Raw genomic sequence first — 27,106 nt, 5'->3', positions numbered from 1 at the left:
TTTTATGGTCTCTGTTGATGTCAGTGTGTGAGTGTCAAAGTTTGATGCCTTGTGCTCTTAATGTGGTGCAGACCTGTTCAGCTACTTAGTGGCAGGAAGACAGGAAGGGGAAAGAGATTCAATTGTGTTTAATATTTATAGACAGGGTCTGGATCAGGTACATTCATTTTGTTTCGTTTTGGGAACAACAGACAGTGATTGGCTGAAGGTTCTGAACAGTGAAGAAATGGCAGTTAACTGTCATTTGGGAGAAGTAATGAGTGAGGTGTGAGGCAAAGACAAGAGAAAGCTGAGGTGAAAGTGGGCAGATAAAACTTAAGCTCCCTAAACCCAGTTTGTTAACAATATTTTGTGGCGAAGATTAGAACAAGTGAGCTGGTGTGTATTTTAGGCTAAGAAGCTGCCCAGTTCTTGGCAGAAAACTGCCATAAAAGCAGATTTTTTAAATGAGCTCAACTGTCCAAGCAGCCAGAAATAGGACCTGTGGAGCTTTGGAGGCCAAAACAGATGGTACCTAGCAGTTGAATCAATTTGCGAATGAACTGGGCAGGTGGTTGTTTAGGGAATTTGGTCTGGGGTAAAAACCTTGTGGGATGTGGGTGGCGCTGTGGGTTAATCCACAGAGCCTAGGGCTTGCTGATCAGAAGGTTGGTGGTTCGAATCCCCGAGACGGGGTGATCTCCCATTGCTCGGTCCCAGCTCCTGCCCACCTAGCAGTTCGAAAGCATGTCAAAGTGCAAGTAGATAAATAGGTACAGCTCCAGCGAGAAGGTAAACGGTGTTTCCTTGCGCTGCTCTGGTTCGCCAGAAGTGGCTTAGTCATGCTGCCCACATGACCCGGAAGCTGTACGCCGGCTCCCTCGTCCAGTAAAGAGAGATGAGCGCCGCAACCCCAGAGTCAGACACGACTGGACCTAATGTTCAGGGGTCCCTTTACCTTTACCCAAAAGCCTTGTGGAGGTTGGTGTCAGCATCAGTATCTTTAAAACCTTTAAGTGTTGTCAAGTACATGTAGGACTTAGCCATTCTTTGAAATTCACACTTCTCCAAACTTTGCAGTGCACTTCTCCAGCCGAGCAATGTATAAAAAAATTCATATACTGGGGTAAAGTATTTATTTAAAAATGCATATATTAGTGAATGTGGTATAGAGTCTACAAGTGGACTACAATGCATTTTTTAAAGGAGAAATTGGTTTCCAGATTTCTGTATAATAGGGCACACTGTGCACAAAAGGCTGAAGAATAATCATGGGATGCTTGATAAATTGCACAGCATATCATTTAAATAATAATAATTGCATAGCATATCTCCCAATAAATCAGCATAAAATTCTCATTGCAGTGTTGTGCCAAAGAACTACCAGCATATTTTGGCCTTGGCCTTTGCTGTGAAGGAAATCAATGAGAACCCCAAGATCTTGCCTAATATCACATTGGGATTCCATATCTGTGACAGTTACTTCAATCAAAGGATGAACTACCGGGCTGCTCTGAACCTTCCATCAACACTTATACCCAACTACAAGTGTGACACTCAGAAACATCTGATGGCAGTTATTGGGGGACTTGACATGGATTCCTCCCTTCAAATGGCAGACATCTTGGGCATCTACAAGATTCCTCAGGTAAGATGCTTTGGAGATTTCACATTCATTCACCATGAATGAATCCTTTCCCCTCCCTGGCATGCTCCTATGTCACTGCCTCATGGGCCAGAGAGTCTAGGGAAGTTGCTTTTGTCCATGGGAGAGTGAGGTAAAGAGAACTCCCTACTGTCATTACAATTGTCTTTGCCACAACACCTGCTAGAGATGCACATACCAATTCCTTCTACTATATTTATGTCCCTTTATTTCCTTCTAGCTCACTTATGGTTCCTTTGCTCTAGAGTATACCAATGAAAGCCAGTCCATTCCCTTTTACCGGATGGTGCCAAACGAAGCCCATCAGTACACTGGGATTGTTGAGTTACTTCTGCACTTTGGTTGGACGTGGGTTGGGTTGCTCACTGGAGATAATCACAGTGGAGAGAGATTTGTTCAGACCCTGAAACCTCTGCTCTCCCAGAAAGGGATATGCCTGGCCTTCTCAGAGAAAACCCCGAAAACCACATATTTGGCAGAGTATTATGATACGCAGTCCTACTCAATCCAAATCCATCAAGTTATTATGGAAAATAAGGCCAAAGTTGTTGTATTCTATGGGGAAACAAAGTCCATGCTTGGCTTGCGATTCATGCTAGCCCTAGGTGAATTGGAAAATGTAACCAAGATATCCGTGGGCAAGGTGTGGATTCTGACAGCACAGCTGGATTTCACAGCATTAATCTTTCAAATGAGCATGGATATGCAAGTCTTCCAGGGTTCCCTCTCCTTTGCAGTTCATTCAAATGTGGTACAAGGATTCAAAGCCTTTCTTCAGGCACAAAATCCTTTTGAGGCAAATGGAAATGGCTTTGTCAAGCAGTTCTGGGCACAAGTCTTTCTCTGTTTATTTCCAAACTCCAATACAGAGGAGCAGGCCAGTGGAACCTGCACTGGAAAGGAGAAGCTGGAAGATCTAATTTCATCTGCTTTTGAGATGAACATGTCTGGTCACAGCTACAGTCTCTATAATGCTGTCTATGCCATAGCACATGCTCTACATGCCATGTTCTTGCCCAGGACAAAATACAGAGTAGTGGTGGAAGGAGGGATGCAGGAGCTTCAGAAATTCCAGCCTTGGCAGGTAATTCCTTTTCATTAAATACAATTTGTTTGACATGAAGAGTGCCCTGGAAATTAGTGTAGATTACCTCCCAGCAGTCCTCTTTGCAGTCTTCTGAACTCCTTTCTCATCCCTTTACTCCTTCATTGCTATAATTTAATAAATTCATAAAACAAAAACATCCCAGAATTGCCATTTAATTTGTCCATTCATGCTGCATGGCAGTAAAAAGGACATTGGATTGGAAAACATTGTTTTATACTACCGTGAGCTCAACACTTGTTTTTGGAAGGTGGAATACATATATTAAATCAAACCAAAGTAATCACTCCCTACAACACAGAACTCACCCACACTGCCCATATGATATTCGCCTCCAAATCACTCTCTTCCCACACTTCTCTCTCCCTCAGTCTGAACTTTCTCATTCTATGGATACTCCAAAAAGGAGAGGGCATGAGAAATTATGGATTGAGGGAGGGAAAGTTTGAGAAGGAATTGAGAAAAATGGATTTGTTGCAATAGTGTGACAGAACACTTTAACTCCACTTTATTTGTGCAAACATAACATTCTGGTATGTGCATGAAACCCTCCCAGAAAATGCAGGCAGTTTGGAGGGATTACTGAGCATTTGGAGGCATACTTCATAGTTTCTGTTTTCTTTCAATGCAGATCCATCCCTTCCTTAGGAGTGTCTCCTTTAACAACTCTGCTGGAGAAACTGTATCTTTTGGTGAGAGCAGGGAAGTACAAACTGGCTTTGATATTACTAACATGGTCACTTTTCCAAATAACTCCTTCATGAGAGTCAAAGTTGGAAGGATGGATTTGGACACTGCCCCAGGTCAGGAATTCTCCATTGATGACAACCAAATGGTGTGGCACAGAAGTTTTCACCAGGTGGGGCATAATTCCAACATCCACGAGATATAGGAAAACAAAATATTACGCACTTATAGATCATCAGCCCAGCACATACCTGGTTTTCTAGCCTCATTCAAAGCATTTTCTTCTGCATTACATTAGATGTGCTTGCTGGATCAGGCCAATGGCCCATCTTCTACACCATTTTTTCTTAGATTGGCAAACCAGTTGTTTGTGGAAAATCCACAAGCAGGAACTGAGCCCAAGAGTGCTCTCTACTCTTGTGGTTTCCATAAGATAGTGTTCAACAGCATAGTGCCTCTGACCGTGAAGACAGAGCATAACCTCCCTCATGGCTAATAGCCATGAATTTTTCAAATCCTCTTTTAAAACCATCCTAGTTGGTGGCTATCACGGCCTCCTGTGGGAATGAGTTCCATAGTTTATACTGCATGAAGAACTGTAAATGGACTAGACACTTTGCCGCAAATTACAAGTGAGCTTTTAGCAGTTTAATACCCTTTCAAATCTTGCAGGAAATACCCCCCAATACCCCCCCCTCATTTTTCAAGTGTATTTTTTTTTTATAAAAAAATGTTCTCTAATGTTTAATTTTAGTTCTTCTACTTGGGGTGGGGGAAAATCACACCTAAGTTACCATAGTTTGGCTTCAGAATCCTTAGAATTTAACTGAGACACCAAAGTCACTACCCACCTGTATCCTAAGGAAAAAGAAACTGTGGGCTAGCGATGGAGGATATTTTCATATGGTTTACAGTTTTATGGAAACTGATGGAATTCATACATCTCATATTAGTACTCAGATCAGAACACCTTTAATTATCATTTAAGTTTCACATTTCTCTGAATTTTGTGATACATTTCCCAGCTCAAGAAAGGACCAACATGGTTTGAAAAATACATATTGAAAGATAAAAGAAACATAGAAATGCAAATATTAAGATAAGATAGACATTTAAATGTGAATTTAGTTGTGGATTCATGTGGAAATGGGATTTAGTGAATTTATGATTAAACACAGTGATTTTTTCCCCTAAAAAATGTTTAGGGATACTCTCATTTTGACTTAAAATCACCATTTTATAGTTCAAAATGGGGAAAATAAATACAGTAAATGGACAAAGGTACAAAGATTCACAAAATGTTTAGAGGTATGTGTACTCCTGCATCCCCTCAGAAAAAAGGACTGATTAAACATATGAAATTTACCATATATAGACAGGAAATATACTGATTTGTCCTTTCCAAAATGCCGTACCCTGCACCTCTAGATAAAAGAAGTACCACAATTTCCTGCCAATCCTCTACCCCACATACTATTTACCTTTTAAGGTTTTGTTTATAGAAAAAAGCACCTTTAGGGGCAAATAGCAGCCAACTTTAAGCAGCAACCCAGTCTGGACCCCCAGGAGAGATCAGGATGTGGGATGATGTCAGTCAAGTCCAACATTCTAAGGGAGGACCAACTGCCACTTTGTGTCAGTTTTAGTCTGTTGGTCGGTTAGGCTGCTGCTGCTTAAAGATGTGTTAAGAGACTCACTAATATAGTTTAAATAGTTTGTATCTTTTGTTTTGCAACCTAAATATGTACATGAATGAATCTGTCAGTAAATTACTTTACTTTGGTTATTAATCAGATTCATGTGTATCTTTATTTTGAGGGGGATAAAGTGATTGACAATCAAGAAAGGACAAAAGACTCAAACGAGTCAGTAATCCGCTTGTCGTTGTGCAGGTTTAAATAAGGAACGTTTAACTCTGCAACTATATTATATAAACTTTCCCACACAAGAGTGTGCTTTATCTTAAAAATAAAATCCCTTCTCAAGTATTCCCAAAAGAACTTGTGAGGTTCAAACTAAGAAAGGCTGTGCATACTCCATGCATAAACTCCACCCACTATGCCTTCCTGTGCATGGCAGCAAGTGTGAAGGGGACTTCTAAGTGCATTTAGCTGGACTCCTTTAGAAACCTTCTCCTCATATTTGCGAACCATGATAATAACACAAAGTTACAAACCACAAGGAGACTTCTAAGCATGTTCAGTATTTCAGACCTTCCCATTCAATATGGTAAAATTGTTGGTGGAAGAGGTATTCTCTTTATGTATGGAGACAAAATTGGCAGGGCTGGTGAAAATTAGCCCCCAATCCCCTTCCCAGTTTGAGCCCTCATGCTTGCTTTTTGAATGCCGGAAGGGGGCTCAAAGATGGTCAGTTTGGTCCTGCTTTTGGAATAAATAGTTTAGTGTCTTCCTATTTCTAGCTGTGGGTTGGGAAACAGAAGGCAAACATGCTATGAATTTCTGTGTGCTAATTTTTTAAAGCATTTATTTAAATGGGCAGGTTCCACCCCTTTCTGTGTGCAACCCAAGTTGTCCTCCTGGTTCCAGCAAGGAAAAGAAGGAGGGGGAGCCATTCTGCTGCTATGATTGTGCTCCATGTCCTCAAGGCAAAATTTCATCCCAGAAGGGTAAGAGACACAAGTGGTATACTTTTCAAAGCATATGTCATGTTAGAAGTTGTTGAAAAGATCAAGGAAATAATTGGTACACATTGTTTGACTGGAGAATGGCACCACCATTTTTTAGAGAAGTACACATTTTTCAGGGCAACTGTATTTTGGTTTGTGTGTTGGTGAAAGGAGTGCAATTTGGATAATCTTATTCAAAGGGCAACAAAACCAAAGTTCTCCTCCATCCCTATTGGTAGACATAAAGGAATATGGACGTTTCCTAGCAAGAAAAGGTTTATAACCCATGATCTCATCTTTGTCAGAGATTAAAATGCAGCAGGCAATACTGAGCTAAATGGACCAGTGATCTGACTTGGTATAAGATACATTCCTTAGTTCCTGTTCTGAACAATTGATACAAGGATGATTTCTATTTGTAGTTACCACCATTGTCCAACTAAATTGCAGAATGTGGTTTATGTTGGTGACAAACAGGTATATAAAAGGAAAAGGAAATTTCCTGGATGCTAAGATCCAAGTTTGAGGCAAGTAGTCTTTGGGGAGTATCCTTTAAAACAGAACTTTCCAAATTGTGTGTTGTGGCATGTTGGTGTGTTGGCTGCAGTGTGTAAGTGTATCACACAAATGTTCCCGGCATTCCTTCCAAGGCTGGAAAGGGCTTAGTTTAACCTCCGGTTTGCTGGTAAAACTAAAGTATTGTGTTGCAAAATGATACATGTCTAAAAAGTGTGTCGCCAACATGAAAAGTTTGGAAAGGTCTGCTTTAAAACAGTGATACCTCTGGTTACAAACCTTCTGGTTATGCACGCTTCGGGTTACGAGCTCCGCTAACCTGGAAGTAGTTGCTGCTGGTTGCGAACCTTGCGAAGTTCGTAACCAAAGTTACTACTGTATGCCTTTCTAAGATCTTTCCAAAAGACTACACGTTTGGTAAGTTAAAAATTGGGTTACACACAATCTCTTCAAATGTCAGGTTCATGTGCTTTTCCATTCATCAGAAAACACAGGCGGTAAAACGTGGCTTAGTTACAGTGGTGAAGCTTCTGTGATACTCCTAATTTAACCTGAAGAGTTCTGTATTGGCAACATTATTTGTAACATATCTGAAAGCTGAGTGTTTTTCCTCTCTCTCCAGACATGGATGAATGTGTTGCATGTCCTGAAGATCATTATCCAAACAGGGACCAATCACAATGCATTCCGAAGACAATCAGCTTCCTGTCTTTTAAAGAGCCACTGGGGATGAGCTTAGCACTTTTTGCTCTTTCTCTCTTTCTCCTCACAATATTAGTTCTTGCCATCTTTATTAAACATCGGGACACACCCATTGTCAGAGCAAACAATCGGGACCTCGCCTACACTCTCCTCACTTTCCTCCTGCTCTGCTTTCTCTGCCCATTGATCTTCCTCAGCCCACCAGAAAGAGTGAGCTGCCTGCTCCGACAAATGGCTTTTGGCCTTGTTTTCACAGTGACTGTTTCTTGTGTGCTGGCCAAGACTATCACGGTGGTTCTGGCTTTTGTGGCCACCAAACCAGGATCCCGAATGAGAAAATGGTTGGGGAAAAGACTGGCAAGCTCTATTGTGTTGTCATGTACCATTATCCAAGTTGGCATTTGCACAGTGTGGTTAGGAACCTCTCCCCCATTCCCTGATTCTGACATGCACTCAGTGATGAGAGAAATCATTCTAGGCTGCAACGAAGGGTCAGTTGCCCTGTTTTACTGTGTCCTGGGCTACATGGGCTTTTTGGCCATTATCAGCTTTGTTGTGGCCTTTTTAGCCAGGAAATTGCCTGGGAGCTTTAATGAGGCCAAATTTATCACCTTCAGCATGTTCTTGTTTTGTAGTGTTTGGATCTCCTTTGTTCCGGTGTACCTGAGCACCAAGGGGAAATACACGGTGGCTGTGGAGATCTTCTCCATCTTGGCCTCCAGTGCTGGCTTACTGGGCTCCATCTTTTCCCCAAAATGTTACATCATTGTGTTGAGGCCTGGTCTGAATAGAAGGGAGTGCTTAATAAAGAGGAAATAATAAATTATCCTATCATCTTTGTTTTTTGTTCTAGTAGAATGTGGGCAATATAATCTCTCATTATCCTTATTGTATGATTATATTGGTTGTTGTTGTTTTTAGCTGCAATTGCTATGTGCAATTTATTTTGAAATTCTTTGTGGTCCCTGTGAGACAGGTTTCCCTAATATTTTTGGACTTCATGGTGCATTTGAAAAACGAAGAAGCTGTAATGGATACCACAAAATATTGAGGCCTGTTTCATAGGATCATCACCTTATAAGGGTGCTGTTGTCCTGCCCCTGGATCCTGTTTGGTGGGTAGTGTTTCTCTCTTTCTGCTGTCCCTCTTGTTTTACTTTGGCCTGCTTTTACAATGAAGGTGTGTGAACACCCTTTTGCCTTGGAGATGGGGACAGTGGAGGGGGTATTTGGTCAGGCTAGCTAAGAGTCCTTTTTATTTGTGTGTGTGCTATGTTCTGTATTCTAAATGCTTTTAAAATGTTGATTAATTTTATTTGTCAACTTATATGACTATTGGGTCTTAGTATCCTTTTTGCTTTAAATCATTGGTGTAGGTCTTGGGAAGGAAGTCCAATTCCACTGCTGGTCATGGAGCAAACTGGAAGAGACATTTGTTCTGTTTTCTTTTCACTAAGGAAGCCGTAGGCATAGAGACCTGTGCTTAGGCACATGTGAATGTCTGAACTTCCCTGGGCGTTACTATGTTGTTCCTTTATCCTCACTACGTGGTAAAAGCAGCAGGAGGTGGTATTGTAGCCAAGTAGGTCTTTAATTGACTTAGAACTTCATTTCTGACGATGTCCTCTTACCAAACAATACCCAGGGAAAACCAACCCTGCCAGCACCCGTGCGAAGTCACCCAAAATTCTGAGTCAGGGTACTCAAGTTTTTTCCTAGACATCCAATGACTTTCCCCAAGACAAAAAGCAAAGTTCTGCCCTTTGTCGTCTCGCCACAAGTCCACAAGTTACTCAGTAGCCATAAGCAAGCTGCCAGGCACCAGATTCAGAGCAAAAGCTTACAATAAGAAGCCAAAAAAGCAAATAGAAGCAAATACTTTATTAGGAGATTACAGTAGAAAACAGAACAATTTTACCTTAAAATCACAGTTTAAAAAAAGATACAAAGACACCTTTGGTACCTGAGTACAGACCGAAAATAACAAGAGCTAGCTTATCTTGCCCTAATCCCAACAATTAGAGGCACAGGCCCCACCAGCAAGCTTTATCCAAGCATACATGGTTGTCCTGAATGGGGACAATTAGACCTAGATCAAAGACCATTGTCAAGACAGAAAGGCCTGGATGCAAGAAGGTAGATTTTTGTTTCGCCCAGGGTGGTCCAACTTTTCATACCAAGTTGGCTGCAAGAGTACTTTGACATGGAACCCGCAGGCCTCACACAGCCTTGCCTCACCGTGTGTGCGTGTGTATGTGTGTGTGTATAAGCACAACTTTCTTCCCAGCAACCCTTGCTCGGGACTCCCTTCCTATCACCTCACATCCAGTTACCCTGGCAACCTTTCAAACCATAGCTGTCAACTTTTCCTTTTTTTAAAGGGAAATTCCCTTATTCCAAATAGGATTCCTTGCAAGAAAAGGGAAAAATTGACAGCTATGTTTCAAACCCTTGTATCTGTACACACCTTGGGGGCAAGGGGGAAGGACAGTTCTTTTGTATTGCCAATGGCCCTCAGTGGCCTTGTATTGTTTCTTAATGGCCCTAGTTTGGCCTGGGAGTTTTGCATAGGCTAGTCCAGGAATTCCTCTGCGGCTTGTATTTTCTCCCTTCACATTCAAAATAATCAAAATCACACCATTTATTAATTTCTACAGTTTAGCAAGCGGTCCCCCTCCCAATTCTATGACAATATAAACACACATCCTGGAGCCAGTGTTCTGTTGTTGTGAGTGCTCTATTCCTATTTTCAAGCCTACAAAATTTTCCCTGATTAAACCTATCCTGCCTGGCTGCTGGTCTCATACTTTACATTATTTTTTTTGGAGAAAAGGTTATTGAATTTTTGTAGAAGTACATTAGATGATTTCAGTGAATAAGACAGAGCAAATCTACATAAAACCTAACCAGCTGCTGGTATCATGCACATTTGCTGAATAAAATAAATTATCCATGAACATAGAAAAGTTCTTCTGTTGTTGTTGTTGTTGTTCAGTCGTTCAGTCGTGTCCGACTCTTCGTGACCCCATGGACCAGAGCACGCCAGGCACGCCTATCCTTCACTGCCTCCCGCAGTTTGGCCAAACTCATGTTAGTAGCTTCGAGAATACTGTCCAACCATCTCATCCTTTGTCGTCCCCTTCTCCTTGTGCCCTCCATCTTTCCCAACATCAGGGTCTTTTCCAGGGAGTCTTCTCTTCTCATGAGGTGGCCAAAGTACTGGAGCCTCAACTTCAGGATCTGTCCTTCTAGTGAGCACTCAGGGCCGATTTCCTTGAGAATGGATAGGTTTGATCTTCTTGCAGTCCATGGGACTCTCAAGAGTCTCCTCCAGCACCATAATTCAAAAGCATCAATTCTTCGGCGATCAGCCTTCTTGATGGTCCAGCTCTCACTTCCGTACATTACTACTGGGAAAACCATAGCTTTAACTATACGGACCTTTGTTGGCAAGGTGATGTCTTTGCTTTTTAAGATGCTGTCTAGGTTTGTCATTGCTTTTCTCCCAAGAAGCAGGCGTCTTCTAATTTCGTGACTGCTGTCACCATCTGCAGTGATCATGGAACCCAAGAAAGTGAAATCTCTTACTGCCTCCATTTCTTCCCCTTCTATTTGCCAGGAGGTGATGGGACCAGTGGCCATGATCTTAGTTTTTTTGATGTTGAGCTTCAGACCATATTTTGCACTCTCCTCTTTTACCCTCATTAAAAGGTTCTTCAATTCCTCCTCACTTTCTGCCATCAAGGTTGTATCATCAGCATATCTGAGGTTGTTGATATTTTTTCCGGCAATCTTAATTCCGGTTTGGGATTCATCCAGCCCAGCCTTTCGCATGATGAATTCTGCATATAAGTTAAATAAGCCGGGAGACAATATACAGCCTTGTCGTACTCCTTTCCCAATTTTGAACCAATCAGTTATTCCATATCCAGTTCTAACTGTAGCTTCTTGTCCCACATACAGATTTCTCAGGAGACGGATGAGGTGATCAGGCACTCCCATTTCTTTAAGAACTTTCCATAGTTTGCTGTGGTCGACACAGTCAAATGCTTTTGCGTAGTCAATGAAGCAGAAGTAGATGTTTTTCTGGAACTCTCTAGCTTTCTCCATAATCCAGCGCATGTTTGCAATTTGGTCTCTGGTTCCTCTGCCCCTTCGAAATCCAGCTTGCACTTCTGGGAGTTCTCGGTCCACGTACTGCTTAAGCCTGCCTTGTAGAATTTTAAGCATAACCTTGCTAGCGTGTGAAATGAGTGCAATTGTGCGGTAGTTAGAGCATTCTTTGGCACTGCCCTTCTTTGGGATTGGGATGTAAACTGATCTTCTCCAATCCTCTGGCCACTGCTGAGTTTTCCAAACTTGTTGGCATATTGAGTGTAGCACCTTAACAGCATCATCTTTTAGGATTTTAAATAGTTCAGCTGGAATATCATCACTTCCACTGGCCTTGTTGTTAGCGAGGCTTTCTAAGGCCCATTTGACTTCACTCTCCAGGATGTCTGGCTCAAGGTCAGCAACCACACTACCTGGGGTGTATGAGACATCTATATCTTTCTGGTATAGTTGTAGTGATTCCCATTATTAGAGGTAGCCCGGCCAGATTGTTGTATGGGATGCAGGTTGCCTGGGAGGATGACAATATTAATATAATTAATGAATAGGGACTTCCGGTTTCTGTGAATGGTGAAAAGGACCGCTAGTCTGATTGTCTGACGGACTCAAGTCCTGCGGAGATACAGGGGGAAGCGCCAAGGTGAGGCACAACCCCTAAAAAGCCTCAAGGTGTCAAGGGGTCCAGTAGTCCGCAAAAGGGTTCTCCTCATAGCTGTCAAGTATCCCCCGTTTTTAAACGCGTTTCCCGCTGCTGTCCCAGATGACTCAAAAACCCGTATATTCCCAGGTTGTGCTCAACAGCTTGTTTCTCTCCCCTCCGGCTGGCCACCTTGCAGGCCTGCCGAGCACACAGGAAGGCTGCTGAAGCTGGCTGTCGAGCGACGGGCGCTCCTTGGCCTGGGAAAGCAGGTGGGAGGCGGCGGAGGTGGAGCCCTCCTCCTTGGGGTTTCCCCTCCGCCCAGGCCAGAGGGCCGGGAATGCCCAGAGCAGGGGTCTGCAACCTTTAAGACACAAAGAGCCACTTGGACCCGTTTCCAAAGGGAAAAACAACAACTGGGAGCCGCAAAACCATTGCGACATTTAAAACAAATATAACACTGCATATATTGTTTCTTACCTTAATGCAATAATAATAAATAACGTATAGGAGCCAATGCAAAGTATAATTAGTAAAAACAACAGGAATAAGTTATTACTTTTTTGCATTGACTCAGGGGCGTACCCAGGATCAAAACTGGGGGGGGGGCAAGCCATGGTCATTCAGGTTGTGACATTTCAGCACGGAAAGGCGAATGAAACCAAAATTTTAGGGAAATTATATATAATTATAGCAGTGCTTTATTACAGTAGTTATTACAATTATTTGCTTGGTTTTTTAAAATTTTTATTCTAGTTACATGTCTTATACCAGGGGTGGCCAACTCCCAAGAAACTGTGATCTACTTTCAGCAGTGATCTACCCCCGTTTTTTGGGGTTCAGCTCAAAGTTGTTTTTTGGGGGGTGTGGTGGGTGGGAGAGAGGGCTTCCCCCTCTAAGATAGGTTGGCAAGCGAACTAATAAAGAAAGAAAAAGGGGGGAATGGAAAAGTGGGGTGGAAAAATATAAATTGGGGGTGGGGTGGGGTGGGGAGAATATCTATTAAAAATATGTAGTAGTTTAAAAAAAAAATAAAGGGGGGAAATCTTTTTCTTCTTTTTCCTTTTTTTGAAAACAAAAACAAAAGGGGAAGAGAAAAGAAAAAGGGGGGATAGAGGGAGAAAAGGGTAATAATAAAAATTCAAATAGAGTGGCTGCAGCAGCTGTGGGGGTGTTTGTTTGTTTTTCGTTTGTTTGTTTGTTTTAAAAATGGGATTTCTCCTCTTGGATTAAAAAAGGAGGGGAGGAAGAAAAAGAGAGGGGGGTGGGAGAGCAAGGCAAAAAGCCAAAAAGCAAAAAACAGGTTTGGGGGGGGGAATCACGCCAGGCACTGCAGCGCGCCGGCCTCGGGGCTCCGGGCCCCCGAGCCGCCCTTGGGGCCGTCTTGAGCATGTACACCGCCCGCAGCGAGCGCTGGCGAAGCACCGGTTGGCGGAGGTTTCAGAAGCAGCCCGGACGTTTTCGCCGCCGCTGCCCCAAAGCAGCTCTACTTCATCCTGTCGGCGACCATCACCGCCCTCCCGTCATGGCGACGCCTGGCCCGCCTGCTCCGCCCTCCGCGCGGCCGCTTTGAAAAGGATTCCGCCCGACAGGGGCCGCTCAGAACAGGGGCCGCTCCAATCGCCGCCGCCACCTCCGCCGCCTTTATTATCCCGTCTCTTTTCTCTCTCTCTCTCTCGATAACTTGCAAAGCCCAGCTCCTTCTTCTCCCCGCCCTAACGCCACCCTCATTGGCATGTTCCCCTCAAACAGGAACAGGCATCCCGGCGGCTCATTGGCCGGACGAAGCATCACTCTCCCGTGCCCGCCTCCCGCCTTCATCCTCAGTGGCTACCTCGGCGGTAAGGCCCCGGCTCTGAGCCTATGCGCCAAGGCGGGCGATCTGTCCTGCCAATCGGCACGCCAAGGTGGTAAAAGCTCAGCCCTCCCCACACGCTTATTGGTGTGAAGAAGTCGCTTCCTCTCTCTGGGAGTGGTCAAGGTGGACATCAATCTTGGGTCTGCCCTCGGGAACCCTGAGAGGGCTGAGAAAGACCGCCCAGCTGTTCAACGTTGATGCGGATTATTCATGTTTTTTTTGGCCCTTTTTTTTGCCGATAACCATTTAATTATTATTGAAAGGGCATTGAAAGGGGGCATGCTGGAGCCGTGGGAGACCTGTCAGAGAGCCGCATGCGGCTCCGGAGCCGCAGGTTGCTGACCCCCGGCCCAGAGGGAGGAGAGACAAGCCGTCGGCGCTTCCCTCGGCTGCAAGCGGAGGAGGAGAGCCAGGAGTGAGTGAGAAGCCGCTGGGGGGAGCGCTCCATCAGCAGCCTGGCCAAGCTCTCTCTCTCCTCCCTGGCTGGCTGCTGCGCCGGAACCGGCAGCACTTCCAGGGGCCGGGCACGCCTCTCGCCCGGCAGGTGGGCTGGCCTGCTTCGCCCTCCTCTGCTTGCCGGAGGGACTGCTTGCCTGCCTGCCTGCCTGCCCTGCTCGGCGGGGCGGGACGGAGAGAAAGCCGGGCCGGCCGGCACGCCGCTGAGGTAGCCGCCTATCGCAGCCTCTTCCTTCGGCCGGCCTGGATTGAAGGCTCCAGGCTCCACCGGGCTCTGCTGCTGTTGCCTCCGCAGCAGTAGACGCCGGCGGTGGTGGCGTTTGTGGGGAAGCGGGAGGAGAAGCGGCCAAGAAATGGGAAGAAGGAGAAAGAGGAGGCAGCGGCTATGGAGCCTGAGGCAGCAGCAGCGGACAAACCCAGTGACCCCGAGCCGGTGTCCATGTCCTCCTTCTTCCAGGCCCAGCTGTGGAGAAACCTGCAGCTGGGCAGCAAGAGCAAGGGCAGCAGCAGCAAAGCGGGAGCCACCGAGCGCCGCAGTGCGGAGACCTCGCCGTCGCTTCCTCGCGCTCGAGCCGAACAGCAGCAGCAGCCTCCGCCGGCGGCAGCGGCCGAGGAGGATTTGCTGAGCGGTGGCGCCGTCAAGTGGAGTGGCTTCAGGAAGAGCAGGTGGAGGAGGCTGTCCCTCGATGGCTACCGGCGAGGAGAGAGAGGAGCCGGCTGTGAGGCAGTGGCTTGACCTGCGGGGGAAAGGTGGTTCCCCCTTTTCAGTTTCTTCTGAAACTGGTAGCAGTTATGGTAGTTAGCAGCAAAGGCGCTGTGGGGGAAGAGCGCGGACGCCGCATTCTAGCTGCTCCGCCCACCACTGCCATGTGACTGTCATAGGTGAGGCTGCTGATCCCTTATTTTCAAATGCGAAAGTTGACAGCTATAGTTCTCCTGCTACCCTCAAACCCCTGTTCCAAGAGGAACAGGGAGTGGGGAGGGGAACCGGAGATTGAACATGTGGACACGGCAGTATTGCAGCTCTGAGGGAGTGAGGCCTCAAACTCCTACCTGCAGCAGAGATCTTCCAAAAACTACATTTAAGCCAACGGAAACGTAAAGAAGATTAATTATTGGATCTAATTTGGCTGAATTCGGTGCTAGACGGAGGAGTAAAAAGGAAGTCCATCCCCTTCTTCTGGGTAATTATCACTGCATGGAAACAACTTGCAAGTGAGAATGGTATCTATTAGAGATATGTCTGCCGATGTGAAAGATGGATTAAAAGCAACTGAAACCCATTATTTACTACCTTTTATTGGATTTATAATGGAGAATTGTGGAGAGGACCTTGCACTAAAGTCATAGGTGAATTTGAGCCCAGCAGAGAAAGCTTGAAACAAGACTATTGAAGTACTCTGTGGGGTGAGTGTATGGAAGCATCTATGGACTTTGCAATGTACATTTTGGTTGAAGTGATTTAAAGAAGACTGAGCTTGCTTCTAAAGTTTTTTTGTTGTTGTCGTTAAAAGATCAATTGGAACTTTAAAGCTTGGAACTGGCTATAGAGGCTGAATATCGACAGGCAAGGAAGTGCCAGGAATCACACAACACCCAAGAGCCCCTACCCTGCCTTTCTAGAGCTGGAAGCCTGGTAAAGGAATTTCAGAAATAGACTGGAAAGAGAAGTGGCTGAATTGCAACTAATCACCAAACTTAAAACCATGGTGAAACCTGGTCTGAACAAAGACATTGGATTCTTATCTCATTATACATGACAAAGCTATCTTTAGCCATCTCACCCCTTGCCTTTCCCTGTAAGACCAATTGCAGTTGTCAACAGGTTTTCCACACCTATCAGCTGATCACCCATTCCCACCACCCTTCTGAGTAATACCCCTCCCCACTCCCTCACTATATTTAAGGGTCTGGTGACTTCCGTTTCAGTGTATCTGAAGAAGTGTGCATGCACACGAAAGCTCATACCAAGAACACAACTTAGTTGGTCTCTAAGGTGCTACTGGAAGGATTTTTTTATTTTATTTTGTTTTGACTATGGCAGACCAACACGGCTACCTACCTGTGTCTGTAACTCTTTATCTTACTTCAAGACATTTTTAGAGAACTGGATCAGTGAGAGTCTTTTACTCTCCTCTAGATTATTAAGTTGTGATTTTGTGTGGACAAACTGAATTTGTTTTCTTTTTAAAGTAGATACAGTATCTGTTTAATTTGAAATCTAGATTCAAATTGTACACGTGTAATGGGCAATTTCCATGCGCTGCTCTGGTTTGCCAGAAGCAGCTTAGTCATGCTGGCCACATGACCCGGAAGCTGTACGCCGGCTCCCTCGGCCAATAAAATGAAATGAGCGCCGCAACCCCAGAGTCATCTGCGACTGGACCTAATGGTCAGGGGTCCCTTTACCTTTTAACGGGCAATTGTTGTTGTTTTGTAGTTAATTGTGGAAGTTAATTGTGAAAAAAACCAATAAAATTATTTACAAAAAAATAGCAAATGAATAGAAACCATGTAACATCAAAATTATTCCGTTTCTCTATACCTTCAATGACTCGCCTATGTTGGGTCAAATGTTCAGATAATTCAGTGTCCCACCAAAATTGTACCAACCCTTTTTGTGGGATATTGAATTCCATGATCATTACCACTTCTGACAGAGTGCTAGAATCAGATCTAAGCAGAGAATTTGGCTGGTGATTTTTATTCTCCAGCCCACCAACTCATTCATAACTTCTGCATTTTAATATATAATGTTGTGTATCTTAGCTTAAAATATTTTAAATATTCCTGATATTTAATATCCTTTATTTATTACAACCCACCTTAATGTATTATAAAATTTTATTTGTACAATTTTTGTGTTTATTCTGTTCAGGTCTATGACAATATGTTTTTTGCCAGTTGTTCAATTTTCCTGATGTAAAGAGACCTAGTTATTATCTCATCTGTAATTATCAGTCTTGTCATAAATAAATCTCCCTTGGATAATGTCTCAATGGATTCCTAGAAAATACCAGCTGAAGTCTAAACAGGGGTATAAAAACCCCTTCCTTCTATTCTAAGCAAGGGAGAAGTCAGAGGCAGAGGAAGGATTTCTGCTTTTCTATTTGTCGAGTTGCAAAATAGTATTTTAATCTGTGAATTGTTAGAGAAGTGCTGTTCGTGACAAGGCAGAATATTGAAAACACATTCTAGATGGAAATGAGCATTTCTGATAAGAAATAGTATTTGCCTCAGTATGCTGTTGTTTATTGTGCCCCTTCTCTTTCATCTGCCACATATGGTGTGCAAACATACCACTAGTTGTGCCATCCATGATCTGTCCAGAATTCCACATGAATACTACCAACCTGGTCATCTTATTATTGGCGGACTTGCTTCTCACCTCTTTACTTCTTTTGGCAAAGAAGACTTCACGGAAAGGCTACCTATCCACCAACTTCTTGATATCTTGTAAATACTTCATGTGTTAAGTAAACAAACGATACCAAAACACCCCCAGCTCTAACCGGGCTTACTCAAAAGCAAGTTCCACTGATTTCAGAGGGATTTACTTCTAGGCAGAAATGGGGGGGGGGGGACTTCTGCATAGCTGAGGCGTTGGCTTGGAAGGAAGGAAAAGGAGATCTGAATGTGTCAGTGAGATGAGGCTGCCTGCAAGTGTGCTCTCTGCTCCCCATATCCCACCAAATTTCTTCCAAGAAGAGTTTAACAAGCAGACCCACAGCTTAAACTTGCTTAGTTTGAGATGGAAAGTCCTTCTCTGTTTTGAATACTGAACTTCACCTCAGAAAGCCTGGTGTGAGGGGTCTTAAAAGCTCACTTCCCCTTTGAGGTAGAGTTCTAAGAATCCCAGGTGTTCTCATCCCAATCAGGCTAGATTTTTATGATGCTCCTAGTTATAAATGTGTCACAGATCTGAAAGTGATGAGAACTACGTACTCCATTAAACTAGGGTATCTACTTCTCTGCATTTCGATGCAGCTCTTTTGATCAGTACCTGTAGATATATGTATGTGTATGTTTTGTGCTTTCACATTTCATCAAATGTTGGAGTGCCGTGTTCCAGTCAAGCAATGTATACAAAATGCATATATTGGGGTAAAATGTCAAAAGATAATAATGCAAATATAAATGACAGTGGTATACAAGTGGAATGCAATGAATTCTTTAAGGGGAAACTGCTTTGCAGATATGTGTATGTTACAGCACAATTTACATGAAAATGTTGAAGAATTGTCATGAGGTCCAAATTTCTATAAAAAAAATTGCGTAGCATATCTCCCAAGTATACAGCATAAAATTCTCATTGCAGTATTTTGCCAAAGAACTACCAGCATATCCTGGCCTTGGTATTTGCTGTCAAGGAGATCAATGAGAACCCCAAGATCTTACCTAATATCACCTTAGGATTCCACATCTATGACAGTTACTTCAATGAAAGGATGACCTACCTGGCTGCTCTGAACCTTCCCTCCACACTTATACCCAACTACAAGTGTAACACCCAGAAACACCTGATGGCAGTTATTGGGGGACTTGACTTTGATTCCTCTCTCCAAATGGCAAACATCTTGGGCATCTACAAGATTCCTCAGGTAAGATACTGCCTTGGGAACTTCACACTCATTCCCCATGATCATCTGAAGATTTTCTTTCCCCCTCAAGTATTAGTATTCATCCTAATACTTTCCTCCCAAAATCTGTAAGTGTTGGAAATCACATAAACATGTGTTTCGAAAAGAATTTTCCATAGTCCTCCTCCAGCACGATGGAATTGTAGATAGGTAATTCCTTTCTGTAGAAATGTAGCACAATATTCTAAATTTTATTTATTGGGTGTATAAGAAATAGTTTATAAAGACACATTTGTTACAGAAGCTAAAACATTGTCCCACTGTTTGGGCAAAATAGGAACCTCTAATTCACAATTCCATTCATTTTTCAGATAGTGCACGACAAGGTGATTAATTGAAACCAAATACCTATATCTATAACCAATTGTTCTAGTAAAGCAAGGGAGATGAAATGGGGAAGGAAGATGAGGGGAAAGGGAAGGGAAGCTGCATTGCAGTATTGTAGGAAAACTGGCATGCAGCAGTGGCAGAGAAGGATGGGGATGCCTGACAAGCACTTTATGGAGGCTAGATCTGTGACTGCCTCCTGCTTTTGGAGCTCCCCTCCCTGAGGCTACCACCTCATCTCACTTCTGGGCAGGTTGGCCCTGGAAGCACATACCCAGTCCTTCTTCTACATTTATGGATTATGTGCCTTTATTTTCCTTTAGCTCACTTATGGCTCCTTTGCTCCAGAGGATGCTGGTCAAAGCCAATCCACTTCCTTCTATAGGATGGTGCCCAATGAAGCCCATCAGTACACTGGGATTGTTGAGTTACTTCAGCACTTTGGTTGGACGTGGGTTGGGTTGCTTGCTGCAGGTAATGTCAGTGGAGAGAGATTTATTCACACCCTGAAAACTCTGCTTTCCCAGAAAGGCATTTGCTTGGCCTTCTCAGAGAGAACTGTGAAAACAACATATTTGACTGAGTATTACGCCATGTATTCCCAATGGATCCAAATTTATCAAGTTATTATGGAAAATGAAGCCAAGGTTGTTGTTGTCTATGGAGAAACAGAGTCCATGCTTAGCTTGCGAATAATGGTAGCACTAGGTGCATTGGACAATGGAACCAAGATATCTGAGGGCAAGGTGTGGATTTTGACAGCACAACTGGATTTCACAGCACTGACCTTTCAAATGAACTGGGATATGCAAGTCTTCCAGGGTTCCCTCTCCTTTAGAGTTCATTCAAATGTTGTACAAGAATTCAAAGCCTTTCTTCAGGTCCAAAATCCTTTTGAGGCAAATGGAAATGGTTTTCTCAAGCAATTTTGGGCACAAGTATTTCTCTGTTTATTTCCAAACTCCAGTACAGAGGAGCAGGCCAGTGGAACCTGCACTGGAGAGGAGAAGCTGGAAGATCTCCCTTCATCTGGTTTTGAGATGAGCATAACAAGCCACAGCTACAGTCTCTATAATGCTATCTATGCCGTAGCACATGCTCTACATGCCATGTTCTTGCCCAGGACAAAATTCAAGGCAGTGGTGGAAGGAGGGATGCAAGAGTTTCAGAAGCTAAAGCCTTGGCAGGTAATGTGATATGTAGCAAAGACAGTACCCTGAATATTTTTGAGCACTCAATGCAGGATCATATCCCCCCTTAACTTGTGTGCAGGGAAGCAGGAGGATATAATCCTGCACTGTGCTGCTCCTTCACACAGAGCTTCTTTGCACACAAGTTAAGAGGCAGATTTGATCCTACACTGAGAGGAGAAGTGAGAGCTGGCAGAGAGTGGCAGACAACGCTGAAAAAAATGCAGCTGTGGCTGAGGAAAGGAGGCGGGAAAGACTGGGCACACCCCTAAAATGGCTGTCCATGACCAGCAAAAAAAAAAGGGGGGGGGAGTGTTTTAAACATTTACTTACTTACTTACTTACTTACTTACTTAAATTGTTAATTCAAGTCATCTTTGTTAGAAATCCTGGGAAGCCAAGACCCAATTTTTTTTGGCAACTACCCTTTGGTGAGAGAGCCCCAGCAGAGATTTAACATGGCAAAGTAAAAGTGTGGAAGTCTAGACTGTAAAACTGTAAATGTGTCCTTTTCACTAAACCCCCAAACATTCCATTTCCCTAGCACAAAGATGGACCACACATTTAGTAAGTCACAACAATCAAAGATCAGATTCATGTGCTTTTCTACAGGTATGTAGCAGTCACAAAATGGTAAAGTTCCTAAACTACTGGTATAGAAACACTAGATTCAGATTCCATTCTTGTCAGAAACAAAGGAGGTTGGTTAAAATATGTGGCTAGAGCCAGCAGTTCACACACAGAATTCACATGCAGACTGGGTAGAACAAAAGGCTTTGTTACCCATTTCCTCCCGAGGTGAAGGAAAGTGAATTAGGCTAAGTTTGGTAGGACAGCTTTCTCTATGGCATTAACCACTTTGTGCATTAATCAGACTCAAGCATGCTGGTTACATGAGGCTCGTTACCCTACAATTCCTTTGGGAGGGGATATACAAGCAGTGGGACCTAAATACCATGGTTTTTTTTTCTCATTTCTTTTTTTTGGAATACATTGGGATTTTCCCCATAGAAAACAATGGAAATTGTCAGCTTGCTATGTGAACACTCTCAGGAATGGATTATGTTTGCATAGGACTACCTGCATGTACTGACAGTCTGGAGGCATTCTGAGTGCCAATAAGGAGAGACATTAGCATTACTTTATAATTTCTATTTCCCTTTCAATGCAGCTCCATCCTTTCCTTAGGAGTGTCTCCTTTAACAACTCTGCTGAAGAAATGATATCTTTTAGTGAGAACAGGGTAGTAAAAGATGGCTTTGATATTACCAATCTGGTCACTTTCCCAAATAACTCCTTCATGAGAGTCAAGGTTGGAAGAGTAGGTGTGGAGGATACCCCCGGCCAGGAATTCTCCATTGATGACAAAAGAATAGTGTGGCACAGAAGCTTTCGCCAGGTGAGGCATAATTCCTACATCCAGGAGAGATAGGGAAATAGAATGTTATTGTACTTACAGGCCATCAGTCCAGCACATACCTGCCTTTCCAGCCAGATTCAAAATATTTTCCTCTGCACTGCTTAATTATAATAGAATCATAAAGTTGGAAGTCATCCTGGAAGTTATGTAGTCCAATCCCCGGTGATGCAGGAAACTCGGCATAAGATGAGCTTGCTGGATCAGGCCCATGCTCAACAAGTCCAGGATAATGCCAATGGCCAGTCTTGTCCAGTATCCGGACATGGCATGTGGCTGTTGGCTTGGGCTCTTTCTGTCCCAGGGAACTTCATGAGTCTCTTGACAAAAATAAGGGGTTTGTGGCTTGGAGATCAAATGCTGTTTGGTGAGATGGAAGCAGGTGACATGGAGGTTGTGGGCAGCTGTTCTTTGTCACCAACTGTAGATTGAGGAAATAGGTTTCTTAGATTGGGGAAGGATCAGTTCTCCCCAGGGATGCTCACCTGGCATTTCCCTACATATCTTTATGCATTCCTCCCAGGCCATTGGTAGATTGAACTATCTATGGCCTTTTAACCTATTTGTTTTTTTGTTTCATTTGTTATTATGTTGTGCATTTTTGTATTTTTAAACCAAAAAAATATGATTTTATATTGGATTGTGCCTTCAGATGGAGGGTGGTACAGAAAATAAATGAATCAATGAATCGATAAAAATATGGTTCTCAGAATGGCCAGCGAGATGCTTGTAGGAGACCCTGATCAGAAGACCACTCTCCCCTTCTGTGGTTTCCATCAACTGGTATTCAGCAGCATACTCCCTATGACTAGAGAGACATACCCGCTAACCTCCCTCAAGGCTAGTACCCATTGACAGCTTCTCCTTCACTGGTAGACTTATCCTCCATTAGTTTTTCTAATTCTCTGTTAAAGCCATCCAGCTTGGTGGCCTTCATCGCCTCCTTTTGGAGTGAGTTCCATAGTTTTAAATATACTGCATGAAGAAGCACTTTCTTTTATTTGTCCTGAATCTTCCAATAGATGTCATTGGAGGTCACTGAGTTCTAGTGTTATGAGAGAGGGATAAAAACTTTTCTTTATCCACCTCATTTTCTTCTTCCTAGCATCACTTATCCCATGTTACTACCCGCCTCACATCTTGATTGTTTCTAGAGAGGAGCTTAAATGGACCAGTTTGCAGCTAATTATGACTGGGCTTTCAGCAGTTTAATACCCTTTCAGGTTTTGCAGGAAATACTTTTTTCTTCAAATATTACCTCGTTTCCCCCCAAGGCTGTTTCAAACAATCTGTGCCAGGAGGACCAGTTTTAGTTCCTTCCACTCCAACCCCCCCCCCAAACCCATCTAAGTTACCATAGCTTTGTCATTAGAGTCTTTATAATTTTACTGAGACACCAAAGGCAAATTCATTTATTTGTGTGTGTAATGTGCTTAAATTAGCCACTTGTATCCTAAGGAAAAAGGAACCGTGGGCTAGGGATGGAGGAGAATTTCATATAGCAACAATCTAATGAAAGCTGATTGACTTTGTATCTCTCAGATTAGTACACAGATGGAAGGATCATTAATTATCCTTCAGATTTCACATTTCTCTGAATTTTGTGGTCTAGTTCTCAACTGAAAAATGGACAAAAATGATTTGAAAAATACACATTGAAGTGCAAAATACATTTGAAGATGCATCAATTAAGATAAAAAGCATGGCAGGAAGTGTGAAGGGGGCTTCTAAGAGCATTTGGCTGAACTCCTTTAAAGTCTCATCATATTTGGGGATGAAGATAACAACACAAAGTTCAAAATTATAGGGAGGGTTCTAAGCATGTTCAGCCTTTTTAATACTTTCTGTTCAGTATGGGAAGGTTGGTGGTGGAACAAGTATTCCTTTTATGTATGGGGGAAGGGCTGGTGAAAATGAACCCCCAGTTCCCTTCCCAGTTTTAGCCTTCAGGCACTCTTTTCACAGATGGTCAGTTTCAGCATTCTTTTTTAAAACTACAAATAGCAAAACAAGTAGTATGGCTCTCAATAGTTTAGTGTCTTTCTACTACTGGCTGGGGGAAAAAATGAAACCCAAAGCATTAAAAATCTATGTGTGATAAAAAATGTTTGTGTGCTTATTAATACGGGCAGGTTCCACCCCTTTCTGAGTGTAACCCAAATTGCCCTCCTGGTTCCAGCAAGGAAAAGAAGGAGGGAGAGCCATTCTGCTGCTATGATTGTGCTCCGTGTCCTCAAGGCAAGATTTCATCCCGGAAGGGTAAGAGACACGAGATATGTACTTTTCAAACATATGTCATGTTAGAAGTTGTTGGAAATGTTAAGTAAATAGGTAAATAATTGCTAATATGGCAGACCCTCCAAGTGTCCCTATTTTCCAGGGACATCCCAGTTTCTGATTTGATCCCAGAATGTCCCACTTTTCCTTAGGATGTCCCTATTTTCATTGGAGAAATGTTGAAGGGTATGAAGTTATCCGACCCCCAAGTTGTCTGAAGGCAATCCTATATAGGGAAGGTTTTTTTTAAATGTTTAACATTTTATTATTATTTTTATATATGTTGGAAGCTGCTCAGAGTGGCTGGGGCAATGCAGCAAGATGTGTGGGGTATAAATAGTAAAATTATCATTATGGAATGGGACGTCCCTATTTTCATCAGAGACATGTTGGAGGGTATGATATGGTAAGAATGTACTTCTAAACCACTAAATGTACAATGTATCTTACGGGGACACCCGAAATAGCATAGCACACAGTGCTGAGGTGAAGTTCTCATGCATTGCTTTCAATCTGGTTTGTCTGGAAACATCTTTAACCCTAACAGTTCCATACTAGCAGCATTGGGAACTCTCCAATGCATCTGAAATCTGAAAGTATTATTTCCTCTCCAGATATGGATGACTGTGTCGGGTGCCCCGAAGATCACTATCCAAACATGGAACAATCACAATGCATTCCAAAGACCATCAGCTTCCTGTCTTTTAAAGAGCCTCTGGGGATGGGCTTAGCATTGTTGGCTCTTTCTCTCTCTCTCCTCACAGTGGTGGTCCAAGCCATCTTTATTAAACATCAGGACACGCCCATTGTCAGAGCAAATAATCGGGACCTCACCTACACTCTCCTCACATCTCTCCTGCTCTGCTTTCTCTGCCCATTGATCTTCCTCAGCCCACCAGAAAGAGTGAGCTGCCTGCTCCGACAAATGGCTTTTGGCCTTGTTTTCACAGTGACCGTTTCTTGTGTTCTGGCCAAAACTATCATGGTGATTCTGGCCTTTGTGGCCACCAAACCAGGATCCAGAATGAGGAAGTGGGTGGGGAAAAGACTTGGAAGCACCATTGTGTTTTCTTGTTCCCTTATCCAAGCTGGCATTTGCACTTTGTGGTTAGGAACGTCTCCCCCGTTTCCCGATTCCGACATGCAGTCTGTGATGAGGGAAATCATTCTAGGGTGTAACGAAGGATCAGTTGCCCTGTTTTACTGTGTCCTGGGCTACATGGGTTTTTTGGCCATTGTCAGCTTTGTTGTGGCCTTTTTTGCCAGGAAACTGCCTGACAGCTTTAATGAGGCCAAATTCATCACCTTCAGCATGTTGTTGTTTTGTAGTGTTTGGATCTCCTTTGTTCCGGTCTACCTGAGCACCAAGGGGAAATACATGGTGGCTGTGGAGATCTTCTCCATCTTAGCCTCCAGTGCTGGGATACTGGGCTCCATCTTTTCCCCAAAATGCTACATCATTATGTTAAGACCAGATCTGAACAGCAAGGAGCAATTAATAAAAAGGAAGTAGCAAATTATCCTATCATCTGTTTTCTGTTTTGTTGGCTAAAGCCTGACAGTCTATGTGTATGATATATAAACACATGTTCTGCTGCTGTGAGTACTCCATTCCTGTTTGCAATCCTACAACATATTCCCTGATTAAACATATCTTGTCTGACTATTCTCATTATCTATAAACATAAAAAGAGTTATTTTGAATACAGTGGTACCTCAGGTTACATACGCCTCAGGTTACATACGCTTCAGGTTACAAACTCCGCTAACCCAGAAATAACGCTTCAGGTTAAGAACTTTGCTTCAGGATAAGAACAGAAATTGTGCTCTGACGGCGCAGCGGCAGCGGGAGGCCCCATTAGCTAAAGTGGTGCTTCAGGTTAAGAACAGTTTCAGGTTAAGAACGGACCTCCAGAACGAATTAAGTTTTTAACCTGAGGTACCACTGTATTGGAGGTAGCCCCACCAGATTGCTGTTTGGGATATAGGTGGCATAGGAGGACAATGAGATTTAGTAATACAATTAACAAATGGATATCATGTAACATCAAAACTATCGCATTTCTCTATACCCTCAATGATTCACGTATGTTGGGTCAAATGTTTAGATAACGCTACGCCCCAAAAGATTTTGTACGTTCCCTCCTTTTTGGGCACAGAACCACTACTTTCAAATACTAGCTAGTTCCAGCCATACTGTAGCCAGTAACACAACTAGTAATCCTCTATATTGAATTCCACAATTATTGCCGCTTCCGACTGAGAAGAGGGCTAGAATCAGATAGAAGAAAAGAATTTGGTTGGTAATTTTTATTCTTGTTATGTTTCCCCCCCCCCCCATCCCACCAACTGTTTTTGTTTTTACTCTGTTTAGGTCTATAACTTCACAATAAAGGATCTGTATTTTCGATCCTGTGAAGGGGGTGTTATCTCTTTCTGCCCCCCCCCCCACAGCTGCAGGTGCAAAACCTTGGAAATTACACCTCTTTTGGTGGCACATATATTCTTTATGTGCATTTGCATGTGTGTGTTAAGAGGTAAATTAAAGGGTCTCCATTAGAAGTCAATAGCCATGGAAGAACCTGTTAATTTCTATTTTACCAGCTTTTCATTATGCCTATCTTAAATTCAGTTCTCCACATTTCGGCAACAATTTGTAATTCTTTTTTTATTTAAAAATATCCTCATGAAAATTCTTAAGGTACACAGCCAGGCCTGTGATCCATCTAGTAATGGAGAAAATGCTCCCAATCTCAATATGCATTGGCTCAGAATAAACCAAGCAATTTCCGCTTCCTCCTACAAAAAAACTTGCTCAGCTGATTCCAAGTCAACTGAAACAAATTGAGACCCAAACATAGTCCCCACCATTTACCTGAAGGTCTTCAAGACCACCTCCTACATCTAA

At 43.2% G+C, this 27,106-nt stretch overlaps 1 protein-coding gene across 1 annotated transcript; it reads left to right on the top strand.

Annotated features, from left to right (window-relative positions):
* Nucleotides 1-27,106, top strand: LOC117057958 (vomeronasal type-2 receptor 26-like). Its single transcript, XM_033168797.1, has 5 exons — nt 1-294; nt 1,345-1,627; nt 5,940-6,066; nt 24,963-25,102; nt 27,080-27,106. Exons 2-5 carry the CDS (start codon nt 1,475-1,477, stop codon nt 27,104-27,106), a joined length of 447 nt encoding a protein of 148 aa, XP_033024688.1. The 5' UTR covers nt 1-294; nt 1,345-1,474.

The sequence above is a fragment of the Lacerta agilis genome, chromosome 14 (assembly GCF_009819535.1).
Source record: "Lacerta agilis isolate rLacAgi1 chromosome 14, rLacAgi1.pri, whole genome shotgun sequence".
NCBI classification, from domain to species: Eukaryota; Metazoa; Chordata; class Lepidosauria; order Squamata; family Lacertidae; genus Lacerta; species Lacerta agilis.
Note: the sequence above shows the minus strand (reverse complement) of the source record. Positions and strands in the feature narration are given on the sequence as shown.

Bases quoted from the DNA above. Each gene is read 5' to 3' on its own strand.
- LOC117057958 (XM_033168797.1), top strand. From the start codon at position 1,475: ATGAACTACCGGGCTGCTCTGAACCTTCCATCAACACTTATACCCAAC. The intron at 1,628-5,939 runs GTAAGATGCTTT...TTAAATGGGCAG, and splicing joins GCATCTACAAGATTCCTCAG to GTTCCACCCCTTTCTGTGTG. The intron at 25,103-27,079 runs GTGAGCTGCCTG...ATTTACCTGAAG, and splicing joins TCCTCAGCCCACCAGAAAGA to GTCTTCAAGACCACCTCCTA.